Source organism: Salvia splendens, chromosome 21, assembly GCF_004379255.2.
Source record: "Salvia splendens isolate huo1 chromosome 21, SspV2, whole genome shotgun sequence".
NCBI classification, from domain to species: domain Eukaryota; kingdom Viridiplantae; phylum Streptophyta; class Magnoliopsida; order Lamiales; family Lamiaceae; genus Salvia; species Salvia splendens.
In genome coordinates, this window is record NC_056052.1 from 4,718,221 (window position 1) to 4,739,890 (window position 21,670).

General features: G+C 34.9%; 1 protein-coding gene and 1 non-coding gene across 2 annotated transcripts; one reads left to right on the top strand and one right to left on the bottom strand.

Moving 5' to 3' along the window:
• Positions 1-6,993: 6,993 nt before the first annotated feature.
• Positions 6,994-12,154, bottom strand: LOC121784967 (calcium-dependent protein kinase 2-like). The gene is made up of 8 exons (XM_042183259.1): positions 11,227-12,154; positions 9,364-9,507; positions 9,130-9,282; positions 8,451-8,560; positions 7,918-8,085; positions 7,701-7,828; positions 7,446-7,545; positions 6,994-7,368 (listed from the first exon to the last, which is right to left on the bottom strand). Exons 1-8 carry the CDS (start codon positions 11,963-11,965, stop codon positions 7,294-7,296), a joined length of 1,617 nt encoding a protein of 538 aa, XP_042039193.1. The 5' UTR covers positions 11,966-12,154; the 3' UTR covers positions 6,994-7,293.
• Positions 12,155-15,123: 2,969 nt separating this feature from the next.
• Positions 15,124-15,195, top strand: TRNAD-GUC. The gene has a single exon. It is a non-coding gene; the product is annotated as a tRNA-Asp (tRNA).
• Positions 15,196-21,670: the final 6,475 nt, after the last annotated feature.

Genomic DNA, 21,670 nt, shown 5'->3' on the forward strand with positions numbered 1-21,670 from the left:
TCAAAGCTATATTTGTTACTCTATTTTATTGAAGATCTGATTTTGGGTGCGAAATGTAACCCAACTCCTTATTTGGGAACACTTGGTAGAAACAGTAGTAGTTATTTAATTAGCTATGAATGGAAGATGAATCTATGAAATTGCCTGTTTTATTCCTACTTATATATTTCTCTTGGATTCATATTGTGTTTTTAGTTAGTATCTATCAGTGATGTTAGGGTCGCGGGGCGCACCGGGTCGATTAGGTGAAAATTCGGGTCGTGGGTCGATGAGTCGACGCGGTCGAGAGACCCACGAATCTAGGCTTATTTTTTTGCCTTTTAATATTAAATCAAATAATATATTGTTCTAATGTTTATAATATACTATCAAATAATATAAATGTAGATGTAATTCACGTGAATAGAGATAAAGTGGAAAATAGAAATTATCAAAAATATCAAAACAATTCATAAGTCATAACACAAAATAAATAATTGAAACTATTTTCTGAAAATATCAAAAGAAAGGAATCTATGAAGGGTGGCAGTAAAAGATCTTTGAACCGAATTCTAAAGTGTAGAAAGTAGATTTGAAAAGTTTGATGTGGTGCATGCATATATATAGAGAATTGAGATTGAGATGAGAGAGAGCACTGGGTAACCATTGTTGATCCTTAAAAAAAAGAGCATAAGGATGAGAGATTCGGAAAAGTACCTTTGATATTTATTTTATGCATTCGTGAAGATTTATCACAACCGCCCTTACTAAGGATAATGAAGACGAGAAAAATGTGACGAGGGGAGGGACTAAGGAGCGGGGAAGAAAATGGGGACGCAATGAAAGACAACAATAAAGGACGAGATTGAATATGAAACCCAATTAACTTCAAAAAGAAATATTTTGGTCTATCGAATAGTTAAACAACGGATTAATGTCTCAAGGTAAATAATGTCATAACGTCGTGTGGGGAAAAACGAAAGACTTTAACAAGAACGATTCGAAATACGGCAGCGGAAAAACAAGTATCAAAGGAAAGTCATAGGATGACGCCCATGTATGAAGACACGACGCATCCGGGAATTCCTAAAGCTCACTCAACATCCATCGCAACATCCCGCTCAACCTGCAAAATTTTAAAAAGAAATGCAGGGCTGAGTACTTGTTGTACTCAATGGGCTCATGCCGAAAACATTTTATAACAGTTATGTCATCCATACCAGTGAACTCGAGTTTTACATGTAGTTAAGAAATATCATCGAGAACACAAAAACATTTTCATAGTCTGGCTAGACAAAACAATCTCCCCACTTTCTCATCAATCAATCAATCATTCACATCCTCTTACCATAGTGCGACGAAAGTGTGGTCACACTATTCGCCCACGAGACCGGCCGACTTGCAAGGACGGCTCCCGATCCCGCCTGTGTACACAGCCTGATAGGGTTTGCGGCCCTACTCAGACCCGAATTCGTTTATCATAGCCATATAGCCTAATGGAGCGAACTCACAAACTAGGCATCAAGCACAATCTCAACATAGCTCTATAGCCTAACGGAGCAAGCTCAAACGAACTAGGCATCAAACACAATCTCAACATAGCCCTATAGCCTAACGGAGCAAGCTCAAACGAACTAGGCGTCAGGCAACAATCTCAACATTAAAACAATCATGGCATGACATAACACTTTAAACCACCCTTATAGCTCCACAATCATATTTTTGAAACATAAAAGAGTTTAGTAAAAGAAAGCTCACCTCGTTGGTTTAATCAATTCAATATCCACTTAAGGCAACCCTCATTCATTGTGCTCACGTACACACAATAACTCTTGCCAATCATCACAACATTCACATTACCATGCATGTCCTATCGTTCCTTTTATCATTCCCTTAATTTAACCATCCCAACATTCATCAACCTAAGGAACAACATGCAATAATATTTCTCAACGTGTCACACATAATCACGTCACAGGATGCCTTCCCAAATCATACATGCATCATATAATTCATTAAAACTTGGCAACAAGTGATATTTCCACATAACAACAAATTTGGCAGAACTGCGCGGTTTGTTTGTAAAAATCACCAAAAATCCATCCGACCTCATATAAAGCTAAAATTTGGTCACAACACAGTAGACACATTCAAGTTCATCCAGTTAAAATTTCTCACTCAAATCATGTCGATTGGTCAGTCAAAACATTAATGCAACTCTCTGGTAGGAACATAAAAATTCTGGCAGCGCTGCGCAGTTCATTTGAAAAATTCACCAAACATTCATCCGATGCCCAATGAGGCTGAAATTTTCACAAAACACAGAAGACACTTCGAATTTCATCCAGTTCAAAATTCACATCAAAATGAGGTCATTTGGTCGGTCAAATAGAAAACGAAACTTTCTAGGCAAGAATACAAGTTTCTGGCAGAATTGCGCAGTCGACTTCAAAAATTTATTAAAAATTCATCTTTCGTCAAAAGAGGCTGAAATTTACACACCACATAGAAAACACCTTGAAGTTTACTCGGTAAAATTTTCATATCAAAATTCGATCATTTGATAGGTCAATTACACATCAGAAACCGCTGTTCGAACGTCACAGATTTCAGGCTCACAAATTCAAAATTAGGGTTTCTTCCTCAATCATCCAAATACAATTTTTCATGCTTATAACACACAATCATACTTAAAAAGGTTCTCATAATCATGTTCTCATATAATCACACATCATTCACCAATGAATCATTCAAACTTCACACATATTCATTCAAAATCGCATATTCACAAATCTCCTCAAACAAAACATAAATTCCCACCGATTAATTATGCGATCTATGATTCCTACACTCACTATATGCAAGAGGGAATCAAGAACGAGGATTCAATGGAAAAGATGAGAAAGAGAATTCAAATATACCTTTCTTGTTCAAAAACAATCGGTAGAAAAGATAATTGATGCGATTCTTCGATGAATCTTGAATTTCCAACTCCAAATTGATGCAAGAACAAAGGATTGGTGAAGAATTGGTGGAGAAGGAGAGGAAGAGAGGAAAAAACGTGTGGGAGAGATGAGAGGGAGAGAAAAAGGCGTTGAAATAATGGGGCTAGGGTTTGGGTTTCTCCCTTTTTATATTCTAGGATTAATTCTCCACTTAAATAAACAAAAATAAAAAATAAAACAAATTGTGGAGTGAAAATAGGGAAAAGGGACGTGTACTAGGGGAGTATTTTAAATAAAATATATTTAAATCCTCAATTAAATAGGAATAGGATTTAAATTGGTAATTTCTTGTAGGAAAAGACTCCCACAAAATAGGTAACAAATAAATTAATCCCACAAGTAATTGAAAGGCATATGGGCGAAAATTATGTAGAATAGCATAGGGATAATTTGGTTTGGATTTAATTTAGATAAATATCCCAAAGCAATTAATTAAATCCAAGAAAGAAAGTATTATTTCCAATGGATAGGAGGGCCGAAAATTTCAAATAATATGGCTAGGAGGATATGCATGATCCCACTTAATTTAATTCACACATTGGAAGCTTAATCACATTAACTCACATAACCCACAACAACTAATTTTACATAATTAACTCAAATACATAGAGACTCAATTTCCACAAAAGAAATTCTTATTCAACATCCATATTAATAAAAAAAGACATCAAATAAAAAATAAAAAGTCACAATTTTCCGGGGTGCTACAAGATTGAATTTCTCTTCTCTGTTACTTTAATCTAGTAGTCTAGGCGTAGCTAAGGGTAGTCTAGATTGAATTTCTCTTTCTCTTCACAATTTTCCGGGAAACACCATACCGTAGCTAAGGGTAGTGAAAAAGGTGCGAAGCTATAAATTTATCTCCTCTTTATTTTCATGGTGATTTGATTAGTTTATTGCCGCTAACTAATTATTTCTATTGAAAATTTTGGAATAATGGGGCGTCAATTTACTGTTTCATGAGAAGTTTGGGAATAATGTTGATTTTATTGTTTGATGACTAATTTTCTGTGCGAATAATTCTGGTGTCTTTGTTCAGTGAAACTTGATGAAATGCTGAAAAGTTGTTACTATTAATTTTTTTGCTTTTCAATTATGCTGCTGCAATTTTGTTTTGTTTTTTCGTTTTTATGGGGTGTGGAAGCTGGTTTCTTGCTTAGATTTGACTTGTTGTAGCTGTTTCATTAACTCGATGCACATTCTTCTTTCAAAATTATTCCTCATGGATAAGTGCCAAATTTAAAAGATGATCATTATGCAAAGCCACTATCATAATTTCTCCTCATGATTCACATATATACTAATACCTTCATCATCCTCTCCTCGATTAGCAATTTCTTCATCAAAATCCTCGTCCTTTGTATCCTCATGATCAAACGTATATTCACCATCATTCTCTTCCTCAGGCTCGTCATTTGTATCTTCATCAACACCATCGCCTACATCCTCAACATTAGTAAAAAATTCAATAAAAATTTAAAAGATGGATCATTATACAAAGCTATTGCTCCTCGTCATTCACATATATACTAATACCTCCATCATCCTCTCCTCGATTGGAAATTTCTTCATCAAAATCCTCACCCTCTGTATCCTCAAGATCAGACGTATATTCACCATCATCCTCTTCCTCATTTGTATCCTCATCATCACCGTTTCCTATATGCTCAACAATATTAGTTCCAATTTTGCAGTAAGCATTTAAAAGACGATCATTGGTACAAAGCTACTATTCTCTTAATTGCTCCACAACATTCACATGTACTCTACCTTCAAAATCATAGTCTTCTTCTATATCCTCAACTTCCCTGCAGCAATGAATTAGATGTTAAAAATGAACAAGAAACATTAATTCATATGTTTTCCTTGTTCTAAACCAATACAGTTTTGATTCCAATATCATTTACACAGCTTATAGTAATACCCAACAGAATCCAAACTAAGTTACAGTTCTTAAATTCATGTAACAACCCAATAATACAATGACTGATTTTGATACAAAACGTAGTGTCTCACCATTTCTGTCGCCTGGTGCGTTCATGCCTGGTAATTGATACTACATTAATATTCGGAAGTTATAGCAATCTCAAACACTTAACTTGATCTTATATAACATCAAAATTTAAATTCGGTCTATCTTGGAATTTGAAATCTCACAGCTATCTTGAAATATATGTTAAGACAAAGACATGATTTGATGTGCAGTTGGAGGACTAACCTTCGAAATTTGATAGTTTTCGGTTTCTCATAATAAGAAGAAGAGACAATAACATCAAGTGCATTAAGATCTCCTGGTTGTAATTGCCTGACACAAGTTAAAGCTAAAGGATTGTAGTCCTCCAGCTCAAGAGTGGATCTTCATAGATTTGCATATCAAGAGTGGTCTTCCCAACACCTGCCATTCCGTAAAGCGCGTACACGCGATTGAATTGGCGTTCCATAAGATGGGTCTTGACTTGTAGGAATTGGTCTGATAATCCAATCATCTTTGAGTTGGTTCCATGAAAACCTATTATTGAGGAAATAGGTTCATCTTCAGCCATATTCTCTACTTCATAAATGTACGCCTCCTCCATATCCTTGAGAGTCTGGACCAAGGAATCAACATCATTTTTCAAACTCTGGAGATCAATGGAGACTAACTCTGGAATACTTTGAAATTGTGAAGGAATGTGTTGAATGAGAAGGTATTCCAGTGAGTCTTCAAATTTCCATAATGCCTCTTTGATCCTTCCATCCAAACCATTCACCTGCTCCTGCTCCTGCTCCTGCTCCTGCTCCTGCTCGGGCTCGTCTTGTCTAATCTTTCCAGAATTTTTTGCAATGGCTCCAACTCCTTGTGCACGACTTCAATGATTTGTTGAGAGCGACCAACAAGGCTAAAACGAGAACAACGTAAAATATTGTCAATTGTATCCTAAGAGAAAGCACAGCACCAAAAACTGTCATTTCTTTGGTATGAAAGTTGGTGGTGGTGAAATTTCAGAAGAGAGTTCAGTGTGAAGTGATCAAACCATTTGAGATGAATATGTTATTACAATTGTCAGTCCAATTTGGCCGTTAACATATTAAATAAATTATTTTAAAATCCCGTGTCATCCCAGAAATATCATATTTTTTGTAGGATGCAAGTACTAGCATAGAACAAGAGCATCTTCCAAAACAATTCTCCTATTAAGTATCCACCAATTTCCAGCAAGAGTCATGTGCATAGATTCCTTTTTCTCAATCTACAAATCAAATTTTATTGATGCTAGAAATGTCAGAAATTACATGCTATATACTTGAGATAAAACTGAAAAATCTGAACTTTGATCTTGGATACTTCAAGTTTATTCCCGACATGTGTAAACAAAGCGAGACACATAACGGTAAACAAAGAGAGTATATCTCAATCACATCTTCCAAAATAAACAACATTAAGTAGGTGATGTTATATTTGTATTAGCATAAACTTGGACATGTGATTTTGGGGTTGTTATAGTAAGTTATTCCATTGGATAACTTAAACTAAATGGATCTCCTCTCTATTTTCTTCTTGTTTTGATTATTTACTTATTGGTTATCGCAACTCTTGAGGGTAAACTCTTGTAAACAGTAAAGTCATTTGAAGAGACTGAGGTAAGTAATCGTAACTTGGGAAAAGTACCTTTGATATCTCATTATATGCATCCATAAAAACTGAATTTCTCTTTTCTGTTACTTCGTTCCCGTACCCTGGGTCTCTATTCTGCTCGGATTTTCATAGAATATCGGCAACCGTGACTATCAAGAAAGGCAGACACAAAGCTTTGTTTTTTGTTTGTAATTTCAGTTTCTAGATTTTAGGAACATCTGAGATGAATAAACTGAGTAATTGTTTCGCCTATGTTCCTGTTAGATTCTGCATAAATTGGAATAAAATGAGTAATTGTAACATTTTCATTTTCATGGTATCATTTTTTTACTGCAGTTCACCAAATATAGCATTTGTAAAACATACATGCAAAGTTGAGGCACAAACAATCTCTTTTAAGAAAGAAAACTTCATATCTTTTCACCAAACAGTAAAAGATCACACCACGAAGATCATCTTCATCGAACACATAATTACTCATACAAATCAACATTATACAAAGAGTGAACAACATAAATTATCGCTCATCTGAAAAAAACAAGTTTCAGTTTCGAACTAAAATGCCTCATAAATCTCACCACTCGCCTGTGAAGGAAATGTTGTCCCGCAACCCTTATCAAACACTCTCATATCCTCAGCAGAAATATTTCGAGTTTGAAAATGACCTGCACAACAAACATCCATTTCGATCCTCTAGAAGAGCTTTACTGGTTGTGTCGTTCCACTTCTCATCATTGCACAGAATTCCTCGTAGTTAATTTTCCCATCCTGTAAGTACCAACGTATGTAACATCTATATGTATTCTGAAATAAAATGAAAGGTACCGAACACATTACTAACTTACATTATCGGTATCCACCTCCGAAATGATTTCTTTGATGGTAGCTCCGTCTCCCATGCCATAGTCTTTCATAGCAGTTTCTAGTTCGTCCATTGTGATATAGCTGAGGTGCATTTTTAAGTAGAATGACGAGTTAGTTAATGATAATGCATGTAAGGCCTACATAGCCCAATTATGGAGGCAAGAAAATCGAGAGTTTCTAAAATAGAAAGTTGGATCTTAAGGCATAGCAATAAAGAGAGAGAAATTAGATCTTACCCGCTGTTATCCTTATCAAAAAACTGAAATGCTTTGAACAAATGCTCATCTCGTTCGAGCTTATGCCTGTGCATTGTAGCAGTGATAAATTCAATGTAGTCGATAGTCCCATTACCATCTACATCCGCCTGGCATTACCAATATCAATTGTTAAATGTACCACACAGTCGAGCCCAGTGTTAGATGAAATTGTCCCAAATGAGATGTGTATACTTACAGCTTCCATTAGTTGTTGCACTTCTGTTTCCGACAGTTTAGAACCAAGACGAGCCAAACCAGTTTTAAGTTCTTCATAGGTGATTGTGCCGCTATTATCCGTGTCCATATTTGCGAACATTGCTTTAAGACCTTTAATTTCTTCTTCCGATAAACTTTGAGCAATGACCTGGGGAGGTTTCAGATTCGATAGATGATGGTAAGAGAATAGCCATAAAGAAAGTTATACATGCAATTATATATGCTTGACCAGAAAATCCCATCAAAATATTCCATAGTTAGAAATGAATACATTCTTCCCAATAGAGTTGCAAATAAAACGCATTGTGATCAAATCTTATCACTTGACAATGGCTTGCAGCTAACCAACTAGGCTAAAATGGCAATAGCTTTAGACAAAAATTAGCTGTTCAAAACTTTTAAACCATTTTTATCGGTGAACTAATAAGATTCTTTATTAAAACCACTAAACGGCTCATCCAATAATTGTATGCTTCATACCAAATAGGAGTATAAAAGCATGAATGGAATTACCTTTAGCGCAAGTTTCTTCAGCTTATTCATGGCCCTGAACTGCTTCATCCTAGAGAGTACCGCACTATCTATTGGCTTGTCAGAAGCTTGTCCCTTAATCCAAGGGTGCTCTTTATACACAAAAAAAAAAGACAATAGAGGTTCCATATTAAATGAAAATCGCATCACTAAGAACTTGTAACAGAAAATACCAAAATCTCAGATTCTTTTTAACTGTGAAAAACTCTGAAAAAACAAAACTGACTAAAAATAGCACAAACGTGCATTAATAACAGTAAAGTCATTTGAGTCAAATGTTGCTATGTTAATATGTTAGTATAGGTTTTGGCCCAAGATAGACTCCAATTATTTTTCACTTTACAGGAGTTTGTTCATGAGGGCCTTTTCTTATATACTGCTGTTATAACATATTTACAGCTAGGTTAACAGTGAGTTGATTCCAAAACCATGTTCTAGCTGACTCCGATTAATGAATGGCTGGTTTGTTTGAATTGCAATAAAATCATAAAAAGTGGGAAATCAAGCTTTTGTTCGGCAAAGAAAGTGGAGTAGCAATTAACAAAACCAAAAATGAAAAGATACTGTGAGAGTTCATTTTAAAGATGATAAAAGTACATATAAGATGTTCAGAAAATATACAAACATACATCAATAACTAGAAAGAGAAGGAGATGAGTACCAAGTACTTGTGCAGAAGTTATTCTTCTATGGGGGTCCTTGTTCAGCATTTTTCGAACAAGATCTTTGGCACTGCTTGAAATTGAAGGCCAAGGTTGGCTGTCAAAATCAACTTCTTCATTTAGTATAGCATCAAATATGCCTTTTTCAGTCTCTGCAGCAGATGATCATGACACTAAGAAATCTGGCAGATATGACTTAGGAGTACTTCATGGAGAAAGTAAATTAGCCTAACCTGCCCAAAATGGAGGTACACCACTAAGGAGGATGTACAAAATTACACCAGCGCTCCATACATCTATCTCCTTTCCATAACTTCGCCGCAGAACTTCTGGGGCAACATAGTACGCACTACCAACAATATCACGATACACCTTCCCTGAAATTTAGCCATCAAGTTGACAATAATTAGTTCTCAAAATATAAGATATCGACATGAGTAAATGAAACATAAGCAAGGAAATACTTAAATGTCAGGTAGATGACTTCGATAAAAGGAATAAATCATATACGTGCACTCAAATGATGCTTACAAGGAATCCTTAAATAATTGCCAATAGATTTTGGCAACACTGATTATTTTTTAAGTCAGTTGGAATTGAATTTTTAAGTCATTGTCTCTTAAGTTGTCATTTGTCCTCCGCGTTAGCTTCATGGTATCCAGAACCTGGTTCTAAGGCAAAAGTAAAACTTTGGTCAAGATGGACATGACAAGAGTAGGAATTACATCAATTTAATGTAAAAATTGTGTTTTTAAACGCTATGGTGTCCTGGCTCAGAGTAGTTCACAAGTCGAATTGAAGTCAGTAGCTCACGGAGTGTGTGACGTTATATGGTTTAAGTTGTTGCTAGAAGAACTAACTTAAAGATTATTTTGAAAGTGTGTCAGTATTGTGATAACAAAGTGGCTATTTCACAATCCAGTGCATGACAACAGCCATTTTATAAAAGTAAAAAATGAAAATGGGACTATTTGTGTTGTCGACGTGCCAGTTGAACATGCTGATGGTATGTTAAACTAAAGGCCTGCACAAACCACTTTTTGGGAAAAATGTAGAGAAGCTGAGCTCATACGATTTGTACAGTCCAGCTTGAGGGGGGTTGTAGTATTTCGATTTTAGTTAAAAGTCATTTTTAGCAAATAAAGGATATTTATCATTTAGGAATATGTTGGGTGTATATTTGGTTATTTGTTTTTTGGCTTTATAAGGCTGAAACTTATTTAGTATAGAGTAATTAATGCAGATCATCGATTCTTGACAAGTCAGCTAAGCTTACAAAACCACTATTTTAATCCATGTGTCTTCAAGAGGACTTCTGAAAGAGTTATAAAAGCTTCACAGCTCACCATCAAATCATTTACATTAGTTATATTACTGAAAAAAGTTGATTTTCCCATTAACTACCACGGACTGGACTCGTATTGATATGCTACGTGAGATTCTATAAGTTGTGTTTTGATCTAAATTTCTTAATAGCTAAAAGATCTATTTTAAGCTTCTATGATGATAGTGCTGTTAAGACTTAAGATGCAACAGCATGAAAGTTCCTACAACAATACCACTCATCAGCAGGTGTGAACAATCTATGTTATCATCTACACACATATTCAAACCTGACTTAAACATTTAACAGGGAACCCTGTATCATTTCTATCAACCTGATCAGCTTCGAAACCGTTTTTCATCTAAGGTGAAAGTGAAATAGGAAACTTTACTATTTCAAGAACTACTAATATCAATTAGACCATCACCTAAATGCCTTTTTCCATCAAAATGCCCTACCATCAACACTTCTCAAACTACAGAGAACAAATTATATGAGCATAACAACCTTGTAAAACTTCCCGGGCCCACAATGTTGGGGACTCGTAACACTACAAAGTCACCACTATGAACTACTTAGAATCATTAACAAACTGGTTAACCCAGATTGCTAGAAGAGTCCATTAAACCTAGCCTACACACGTGCTGGTTAAACATTCATTACTTATTCGATATGGAACATCGAAACCCAACGATTCATACTAAAAGCAAACATATTATCATCATCAAGCCAGTAATTATCCATTTCAAAAACCAAAACACTACAAACTAACCCTCCTCAATGAAGACAGAGAGTCCAAAATCAGTGGCCTTGAGCGTTGCCTTGTCATCCTTGCTCGAAAGCAAGAAATTCTCGGGCTTGAGATCCCTATGCATCACCCCCATAAAATGGCAATTCTGCACCACATTCACAATCTGCCGGCAGAGATCGGAGGCAGCCTTCTCTGAGTAGTGCCCCTGCGCGATAATGCTGTCGAAAAGCTCACCCCCACGGCACACCTCCATGATGAGATGCACTGTCTGCCGATCCTCAAAAGCTCCCTTGAACTCCACAATGTTGTGCTGCCCACTCAAATGCTGCATAATGTGCACCTCCCTCTTCATATCCTCCTTGTCACTCTTGCTCACCAATTTCCTCTTCAGAATCGATTTGCAGGCGTAGCTATGCCCCGTCGCTATCTCAGTGCACATGTAAGTTACCCCAAATTGGCCCCTCCCCAATTCCTTCCCAATCGAGTATTTCGACTTCAAATCCTCGAATGGCTTACCCAGAATGTTGTTCGGCTCCAATCTCTGAGCTGCTGCCGCTGCTACGGGCTCGGGTTGAGGCGCGGGTTTATGCGGAGCTGGAGGCGGCGGCGCGTGATGCGTCTGCGGCGGAGGTTGGTTGTGCGCCGCCGGTTTTTGGTAATCGTGGTTGATTTGCTGGTACCCTGCGTTGGCTCCTGCAGTGGATCTGTAGCCATTGGTGTCGGGGCTCGAGTGGTTTTTCTTGCTGAAACAACCGCCCATTTTTGGGGGGTTTTGCTTTTGTTATTGATCGAGACAAGATTGCAACTTTATGAGATGAATTTCAAGGGAATTAGCGAGAATTGGTATCTATCGATTCGGAGGTGGAGAATAAAGAGATGGAAGCAAATTTGAATGGATTTGATTGGGGAAAGAGGGAATGCTGTTTGCAGATGAGAAAGTTCAGAGACTGCTAGTTGACATCTCGCTAGCTGTTGGCGAAGTGTTTTATACACGGTTTTACTCAATGATTTAAAAACCGGACCGGACCGGCCGGTTCGACCGATTCAACCCCGAACCAGTAGGTGGTCCAGTCCGGTTAGCACTATAATACCAGTGGCATGTTCAACCGCCATGAACTGCCGAAATCGGCCGGTCAGACCGGTAAATCGGCCGGTCAGACCGGTCTGGTCTGGAACCGGAAAAAATTTATTCTAAAATTTTGGGAAAAAATTTATTCTAAAATTTTGGCCTTGATAGGGGTCGAACTCAAGACCTCTCGGTGAACTTACCAACAATTCTACCACTACACCACATAAAGTTTAATACTAGTTTTTAATATTGTGTATTATAATGTATTATTGTATTTAAACTTAACGTCATTAAATATTCTAATATACTAGTACAAGAATTGTTTTCTATAATAATACTATTAAATGTATAATATTATAATATTAATTGATAAAACATTTGATTAAATTTTATTATTTACTACTAAATAAATAAATATATATATATATAAACAGTATTCCGGTTCAACCAATGGTTCGACCAGTGAACCGGTTGAACCAGTGAATCAGTAATGACGCCGGTTCGCTTGCCGGTCCGGTTTTTAAAACATTGGTTTTACTTTTTTTGTTTATTTAAATGGCTTTTCAACTTTTAATTTCTTTTTCTTAAAAAATGAGAGAAAACTAATGAACTTACTTTTTTTATATAAATGGGATAGTGCAAATAAACTTGGGTAGTTCTGTTTGATTTCTTGAACAACGTGTACTTGATGTACGTCTTGATGATCTCTCGGATTGACTTTTTGAAAACATTTTAATGATCTTCGAGTATTTGTTAAGCGTTCAGTTCAAATGAATTCGCGCAAAAAGATTTTGTCTTAAATATGGATTGAAGTATGGATTTTGTTTGATTTTTAAGAACAGTTGATGGTCTTTAAATTTATATTGAGATGCTTTGATGATCAATAATATCAAGAAGACTTTTGTCTTATTTCTGGACTAAACGTTGGATTTTATTTAATATCAAGAAAATATTATGATCTTCAAGTTTTGAACGCCAACATAGATGGTATTACATTTTTTATGTCTTACTTCTATATTGAACATTTGATTTGTTTGTATCTTTACATCTTAGTGGCTTTTTAAGACTGAATCTCATTATATAAAGTTTCTACTTTACACCTTACTTTCGGATTGAATGTCACTGTTTTATAATTTTGGAAAGATTTTGGTAAAAAATAAAGTGATTTGCATTTCAACCACTATAACTTTTTTTTAAAATTATCTCCTATATGGAGGAAATTACAACTGATGTTAAGAGGGTTTGAACTCGGCACCTCATACAATATATCTAAGCTCCTTGCCGCTAGGGCAAAGGCTCTGACACCATAACTTAGACGTCCTTTGAGTGCTTAGAACTTACATTTTTATCATTTGCTAAGAACTTACATTATCTCTACAAATAGAGATTTTAATGTATTGGCTCAGGAAGAAGACAGAAAACTTTCGCATAATTAATTAAAGAAAAACCAAAATATATATATGATGCTCAAATGCTCAAATTCTTAATTAGGATTTTCATTTAAACTTGCACCAAACAGTTATATTTTGACCACTTAAGAAAATTAAGTCCACGTCAGTAAATACAAATAGGAATGCATTAGACGTATGAAATTGAACTTATCTAATTGAACAATTGGACAATGAAATATTTATCTCATCTTATCGTGTCGTTATACCCAAATAATTTTAGATTGCCTCTACGGCTCTACCTATATTCTAATTATGGTTCTTTATTTTCTCTTATTAAAGAATAAACAATCAATCTCTCTCCCTCTCCCTCTCCCTCTCCCTCTCCCTCTTGTATTTTGTTCTGCAAAAAAGCATTGAAGTTTTCATATTTTGGAACTTTAGTATGGATTATTGCTTCACGAATCTCATGGATTTCTCTTGTTTATGCCCAACATGTATTGGCTGACAATTTGTTGTAGGAAATCAATTTTCAATTCTTGAAAATTTGAACCAATTGCTATCAAATCATCCACTCCATTATAAAATCTTTTTTTAATATGATTAATAATGGTTCTTCATTCCTTCAATGATGACTCAAGTGAATAAAAAAATCAGTAGTCCGGATACATTATCGCGTGATGTGTCAAGTCAATCAACAATCCATCAGAAATAGAAGGACAATAAATAATCTAAACAACAATCAAACAAAACCCAAAACCTAAGCTAAAAGAAGGACAATAAATAATCTAATTGTGGGGCATCCACGTCTACAACACCTCAAAGTCTCAAACATAAATAATTAAAACATCATAACTTACGCACACCAACTACACCAAGACAGCGTAGATTAATTACTAGGATTTGATTTTTATATTTCTATTTATATTCTAATTTCTGAATTAGTGGTTGATTGTTGGAGCTAATTAATCCAACGTTAGCGTACATAGATTTTTAATGAAAATTTTATTAATAAATTTAAAATATATTTTTTATTTAATTATAATTTTTTCCCAATATTTAGTAAAATTAAGAAAAGGTCATGTTTCAGCTATGAAACAACAAAGATAATATTCGATGCATCATGATTCGAATTTTTATTGGCATGATGAGAGATCGGAAATATTTTGGATTACTTTTATGCCCAAAAAACAGGACGTTTTTTCAATTTATTGGACCATTTCCGTTGTTACAAACACACCCTAGTAGCCCAAAACAAAACTTCAATAAGTCAACTTAAATTTTTGAATTTAAAAAAAAAACTTTATATTTTTGCATTTAAATTGTGGAGGATTCTCCTTAGATCGAAAAAAAACTCCTCTTTGTCATGTGAAATCCATGGATTCATTTTGATGCATAAAGGAAAAAACTCCAAATTTGGTTTTGGATTATATTCAATAATTCAATCCTAAACAACATCAAGTCGTTGTAGTATAGTGGTAAGTATTCCCGCCTGTCACGCGGGTGACCCGGGTTCGATCCCCGGCAACGGCGTTTAATTTTTTATTTTTTCATTTTTCTACATTTTTAATTCCAGACATGACGAAGGTTAGGGTGTAATTATTGCAAATCATCCAATAATGGTAGTTTCCACTTACAATAATATAACTATAGTACATTGTAACAAAATCAATAATGATAACCAGTTCAGTTGTAAGAATCTTGGCCTTGCAAAACATAAAAATTGACTGTTTGACCATAAATCTACTAAACTTTTTAAGCTCCTCCATCGAAATTGCTTGCTAACTAATTCACCTAATTAATCTTCACCGTCCTCTCTATTGAAATAAAACAAATACAGTATGTTTTGTCTTCATGAATAAGAAATTAATCTTAATTAAAGTTTTGTACGATCTACGACTATATAGTGTCATGATATTTAAAATATAATTATATAGAAAATGTTATTGTATATATTATGTAAATGGCACTACAAGTTCTTGATTTAAATGATATTTAGTTGTTTTATTTTATTCTAGAAATTCACAAGTATTTTTCTGAATAATAGATAATCTAGAAAAAAGGGTGTATTCTATCATCTATACACAAACTAAAGTGCCTAGTAGTTAATAAACGACACATTGATTAAATTATGTTGAAATTATACAAACAAGGGAACGAAATTATATAAGTTCAAATTCCATTTGAGATATATAGGTTAAAAAAATAGCTGGCAAAAAAGTTGAGCCAGAAAGTGGTGAGAAAGGAAGGGGAATTTAGAAATATATTTAAAAAAATTAAAGCTTTGATATAACAACAAACTTATTATGTTGGTTCTGGCATTGATAAATTTAATAAAATCAACTTGAAAATCGTACGATATGCTTATTAAAAATTGAATCATGATTCACAAGGTGGGACAAAAGATGATGATTTTGGTTGTAAAATATTACAATGATAAGCACCCAGGCTGTAATTACTATCTCAATTTTAAAATTTGATTGGTATTTACAAAATAACTAATTTCTTTAGACTACATAATGTCTACATTTACGGTTATTTATGTATCAATAAGCCGGCGGCGGACGAATTAAAACGCCTAGATCTGTCGGCTCATTTTAGTTTATTTTTAGTGTGTGTGGAATATTCTCAATCTCATGTAGTGACTTATCTTATTTTATTTCTTCGTGTAGCATAACTACACGAGTATACATACTACTATTGTATCTTCGTCCTTTAAAAATAACAACTACTTCTATTTTGATATGTTCCTTGAAATTAGAAATTTCTCTTTAATAAGATATGCTCATTATCTACTAACAATATTCCAAAAAAAAAAATTTATCTCCTCTTATTTTACCAATGTTGAATATTGGACTACTTGCTTTGGGCTTCTAATATTAATCGGTTGGGATGATTATTTGTTGAGCCCATGTGATTATATTGTGGCCCAAACGATTGCTGGCCCGGTTACTTACCAGACTCGTTGGATGGTTGCCACCTGGCACCTCCATGCGGATCCTTCACTCCAGCCGTTGGATTTGTGTTGTGTTTGTTAAGTGAGGAGACGACTCTTCACTTCACTCATTCGATACATCTCTCTCTCTCTCTCATTCAGAAACTACTCCGCCTTCTCTCTACCTTCTCTCTAGTTTTCCGACGAATCTAGACAGTGATTTCCTTCAAGCTTTTGGTTCCACCGATGATTCTCAGTTTTTAAGAGATCTATCGGTGTAGTTTGAGTGTTAGGCAACTTCTTCGGTTTCCTTCTCAAACCCTAGGGTTCAGTTCTTTTTGTGTGACCTACCTTGTTGTGCTTGGAGTGTTTGTGAGGGTTTCTTGTGTTCAAGGCCGTGTTCTAGTTGAGGCTTGGAAGTCCGCTTGTTGAGATGGTCGTGGTGTGCGATGACCGGTGAGATCTAGGGTTTCACAGATCTCTGGCTGAGTGGTTCGTTCAACGGTGCTCTCCTTTGTGACTTACAGTGAGGATTGGGGAGGTCTGAGGCCTAGTGCAGTCACTACTGTGACCTAAGCCATCCGTGGCCAGTTTCTCTGATATAATCTGTTCTGATTTGTTCTTAGATCCTTCAGGATCTTGTCTCTATTACTAATTACTTTACTCAGTGTGCAGGACATCGAAAGAGATGGAGTCTCAAGTGATGTGATACACTTGAAACTAGTCTAGGTCTTTTCGATTGTAAATCTTGTACTGAGTTAGTATGTATTAGTGACACCACGTTTGTAACTGACTTGTATCTCTAAGATTAGCCATCTCATATCTCAATCAATAAAAGAGGTCCCGATAATTAGTGAATCCCGAACGGTCTAATCCCTACAATCAAATTATAAGTTAAAACTCGTATTATTTCAAAAGATTTCATATATAAAGGACGAATATAAGAGTATAAAATAATAAATTAAAGAACAACAAAATTTTCATTCACAGCATGACAATGGGCTTGTACCTCACATCTAGTCTCGATCGTTAACGGGGCCATTCGATTGTCAAATTTACTTGTGACTAAAGATAATGTCAAGCTAATCTTATTTCTTATTTGGTTATCTTTTTCTTAAAAACTCTGGCTCATGACATAGGGAGACTTCAATTTTACAAAAACAAAATACCGGAAGAGACGTAAACTTACACTACGACGTAGTTTATTGCTTATAAACAAGAAATGCAAATTGCAAATATCATTAATTAATTAATTAAAACTAAAATATTAAAAAGCTTGATTAGAAAGTTGGATCACCAAACCAGTTGTGCAAAGACAGAAAACTAATTAGTATGTCGTCTGCTAAAAATGAGATCACATGGGAATCAATCGATGCACAGCAGGTAAGATTCTGATTCTAATCTTGATTCTAAGTACAATAATTAAATTTCATGTAAATATAAAATAAAATAAAAACAAACTAAATTGGGACATGGAAATATTACTATAAATGGTCATTTGTAGGGATGTTAATATAGCCCGTAATCCGTGGACTGACCCGAATAGCCCGCTAAATTTATAGGGTTAGGGCTGTAGATTTCTAGCCCGATAAAATTAAAACCCGATTAGCCCGCACTCGATTAACCCGCGACCCGTTAGGGCCAAACCCGAAAACCCGATAAAATTTCTATTATTCTATTTTTTACTCTTAATTCGACACTTCATTGATTAATTTTATAATATAGATAACTAAAAAAATAACTTTCAATTTTATATTAAATATACAAATTATATATTGATTTTTTATTAATATAATAATTAATAAATAAATTAAAAACTTCAAATTCACTTAAAAAAATATTTAAATTTCTAAAACATGCAATAAAATTTCACGAAATATCTCAAATATTAGTATTTGATCATGTTTATGATTGAGTTTGACCATATATATCAAATTTATCATAATTAAATATTTTACATTTTATGAATATAACTAATTTTCATCATTTTATTGGATTATTCGCATGTTAATCTTATCGGTAGCAACTCGATTAACCAGTTGGGCTAGCCCAAAACCCGAGCTTTTAGGGTTAGTGTTGAACTTTTACAACCCGAAAGAATTCACAACCCGATTAGCCCGCACCCGATTGACCCGCAACCCGAGTAGGGCCGGCCCGAAACCTGATGGGCCGGCCCGATTGACATCCCTAGCCATTTGTTTTCAATAAGCGGCTGTTTAAAGCATCCGCAGCGGTGAGTGGACACCGGTCCGTTCGTGCCAGCTGCGCGGCATCGCCTGCTCGCCGCTGCGCTCTTGCCGCTAGCGCGGCGCTGCTCGATGCATCTGATTGGCGCGTTCTGATTGGGCAGCGAGCAGCTGACGTAGCGCGATCTGATTAGCCAACGACATTTCCGTTGGAAATTCTTTTTTTTTAAATTGAAAATAATACCAAAAATTTAAAAAAAAAATTATTTTTAGATTCCCAAAAATATGGCAGTTTTTTTTCCATTTTTCTGGAATTTTTTTTATTTTTTTATTCCCAAAATTATCTATAAATACACACATTTATCATCCATTTTTCACATCAAATCATCTCCCATTCATCTCTCATTCATATTTTTTCATACAACTTATCTACATCTTCCTCTCTCACTCAAACCCTCTCGAATAGATTTCACCAATCTCATTGCGGAAGCGGAGCGCGAAGAACAAGAATACTATGAACAATATCGTGTCGCCTATGAAGCCTATGTCACCGCGAATACCCCCGCCCCTCCTTGAGCGAGAGGTGTGCTTTTAATTTTGAGCGAGAGGATCGAAACAAGGAACACAATGCGCGATACCCGAGCCCATATTGAGCTACAAGAAAACCTAATCAAACACATTTGGACGAAATTCGGCCACAAGTAGTGTGTTTTTTAATTTTATGAATTTAATTATGTAATTTTTAATTTTTAGGATTTTAATTATGTATTTTTTAATTTTTAGGATTTTAATTATGTAATTTTTAATTTTTTTATAATTTATAATAGTATTCTGAATATTTTTAATGCATTTTAATTTTGTGGAAATGTTTTTATTTAAATTGAATAATAGAATGGTGGGACCCTTGAGTTTGTCCTTGCGGAAGTGTACGGATGTGAGTGTTGTGCTCTTACCTAAGAGCATGGAGTAAAAGTGGATCCGGGCCCACATCCTTACGCTGACAAGAGCACGGATAAGGATGCTCTTAGGCTGTCATGTTTCTCGTGTGTGGGCACGAATGGTAGGACCCATGCATATGGTTTCATATTTTAATTTATTACTCCTACTTTTATAAAAAATATATGTATGATTCGTTACTTTTTGAAGTTAATAAACTAACCATAAATTGACAAAATTCGGTGATTTTTCTAATAATTTTCATAATATTATATAAATATGTATAATTGCAAATTACATGAAATAAAAAATAATTTAAAAATTAAGAAATATGACTTCATGAAAAGTTTTAAGTGAAAAGCGATTTTAGTGACATAAGTTATGAGTGTAAGCTGTTAAGTGGCGATGAAAAAAGGTAAATGTGAGAGTGAAATTTGTTAATTGTAGGTGAAATGCAATTTTAATGCGTGTGATTAATATTGCTTTAATAAAGTCTCTAAGAACTTTGATAGAGACTATTACTAAACTAAACTCAACTTGTGTGTTAAAAGCAATAATAACACGATAAAGTGAGACATATTTTTGATCTTATATCATGTAAAAAGCCATACTTATGGTTAAATACGTACTTAATATTGCGTCGTAAGTTTTGATCACAATCTTATAAATATGATACACTGACAGCAATTACAAAAGTTTTACATCTTCGGCAATTTCACTCGTTTCATTTCTTATTAAAGTAATACCAACATAGTAATTAATTTTGGTCCTTTTTTTATTTTATACATGAACTTTTTGTCCGTGTAATATTTTGTTCATAAAATTGGAAAAATGACACTAACTGTATATATCTATGTAATTTTCACATGATTACAATTTATGCCCAAATTGATAGAAACATATACATGCAACCAACTGACAGCAGTATAGCCAAAAATAGAAACCAATAAAATCATCACATTTTAAACTCGTGCCAAAATTAAAACGATCAGAATTTTATAATGTGTATTTTACTGCAATTATATTCGATCTAAACAAGCAATACTTGACTCAGAAATCATTAGCATTAAAGTTGGCGCATTGTGCACATTTAAATTATGTTATTTATAAATATGTTATGAATTGATGAATAAAGAAGCATGCAAGTGCATGAGAAAGTATTGTGGAATGCATCTCACTCGAGCAAGAAGTCAGATTCAAAAGGCAGTTTATAACGGCTACTAGCCGTTGGAGCTAAAGTCACACTTAGCAGTTGTAACCAATTCTTGAGTGAAGACTTATTCACTCTTTCTTGTTCTTGCCTTGTATAAATAGTTAATAGCAGCTGCTTAGTTAAAAAAAAACGTAGTCACTTGATTCATCTCAATAAAAGCTTTTGATTTTCTCTCTATAAGAAAACTATATAATTCTCTTCAAGCGTGTGTGTGATCTTGATTGATAGCGTGAGTGTGTAATACATCAATTGGCGCCGTCTGTGGGAACGTGCTATTGATCGATCAAGAAAGGAAACGATGGCAGCAAGGCTTGAGGCAGAGAAGTTCTCCGGGAAGAATGACTACGGGCTATGGAAGATGAAAATGAGAGCCGTTCTTGTGCAGCAAGGGCTTGCGGCAGTTCTGACTTCGGCTGAATCAGAGGTAAAAGGCAAGGTCCCGGTGCTTGATGATAAAGCACAAGCCAAGATGGATGAAATGCAGATGAAGGCTCACAGCGCAGTCATTCTTTGTTTAGGAGACAAGGTATTGAGAGAAGTTCAAGCGGAAACTACTGCATCAGGTATTCTGAAGAAACTTGATGAGGTTTATTTGGCAAAGTCCTTGGCCAATAGATTGTATATGAAAAGAAGGCTTTACTCGTATAGTTTTACAGATGATAAACCTATAGTTGAGCAACTTGAGGATTTCTGTAAATCTATTGATGATCTTGAGGCGGTAGATGTAAAAATCAGTGA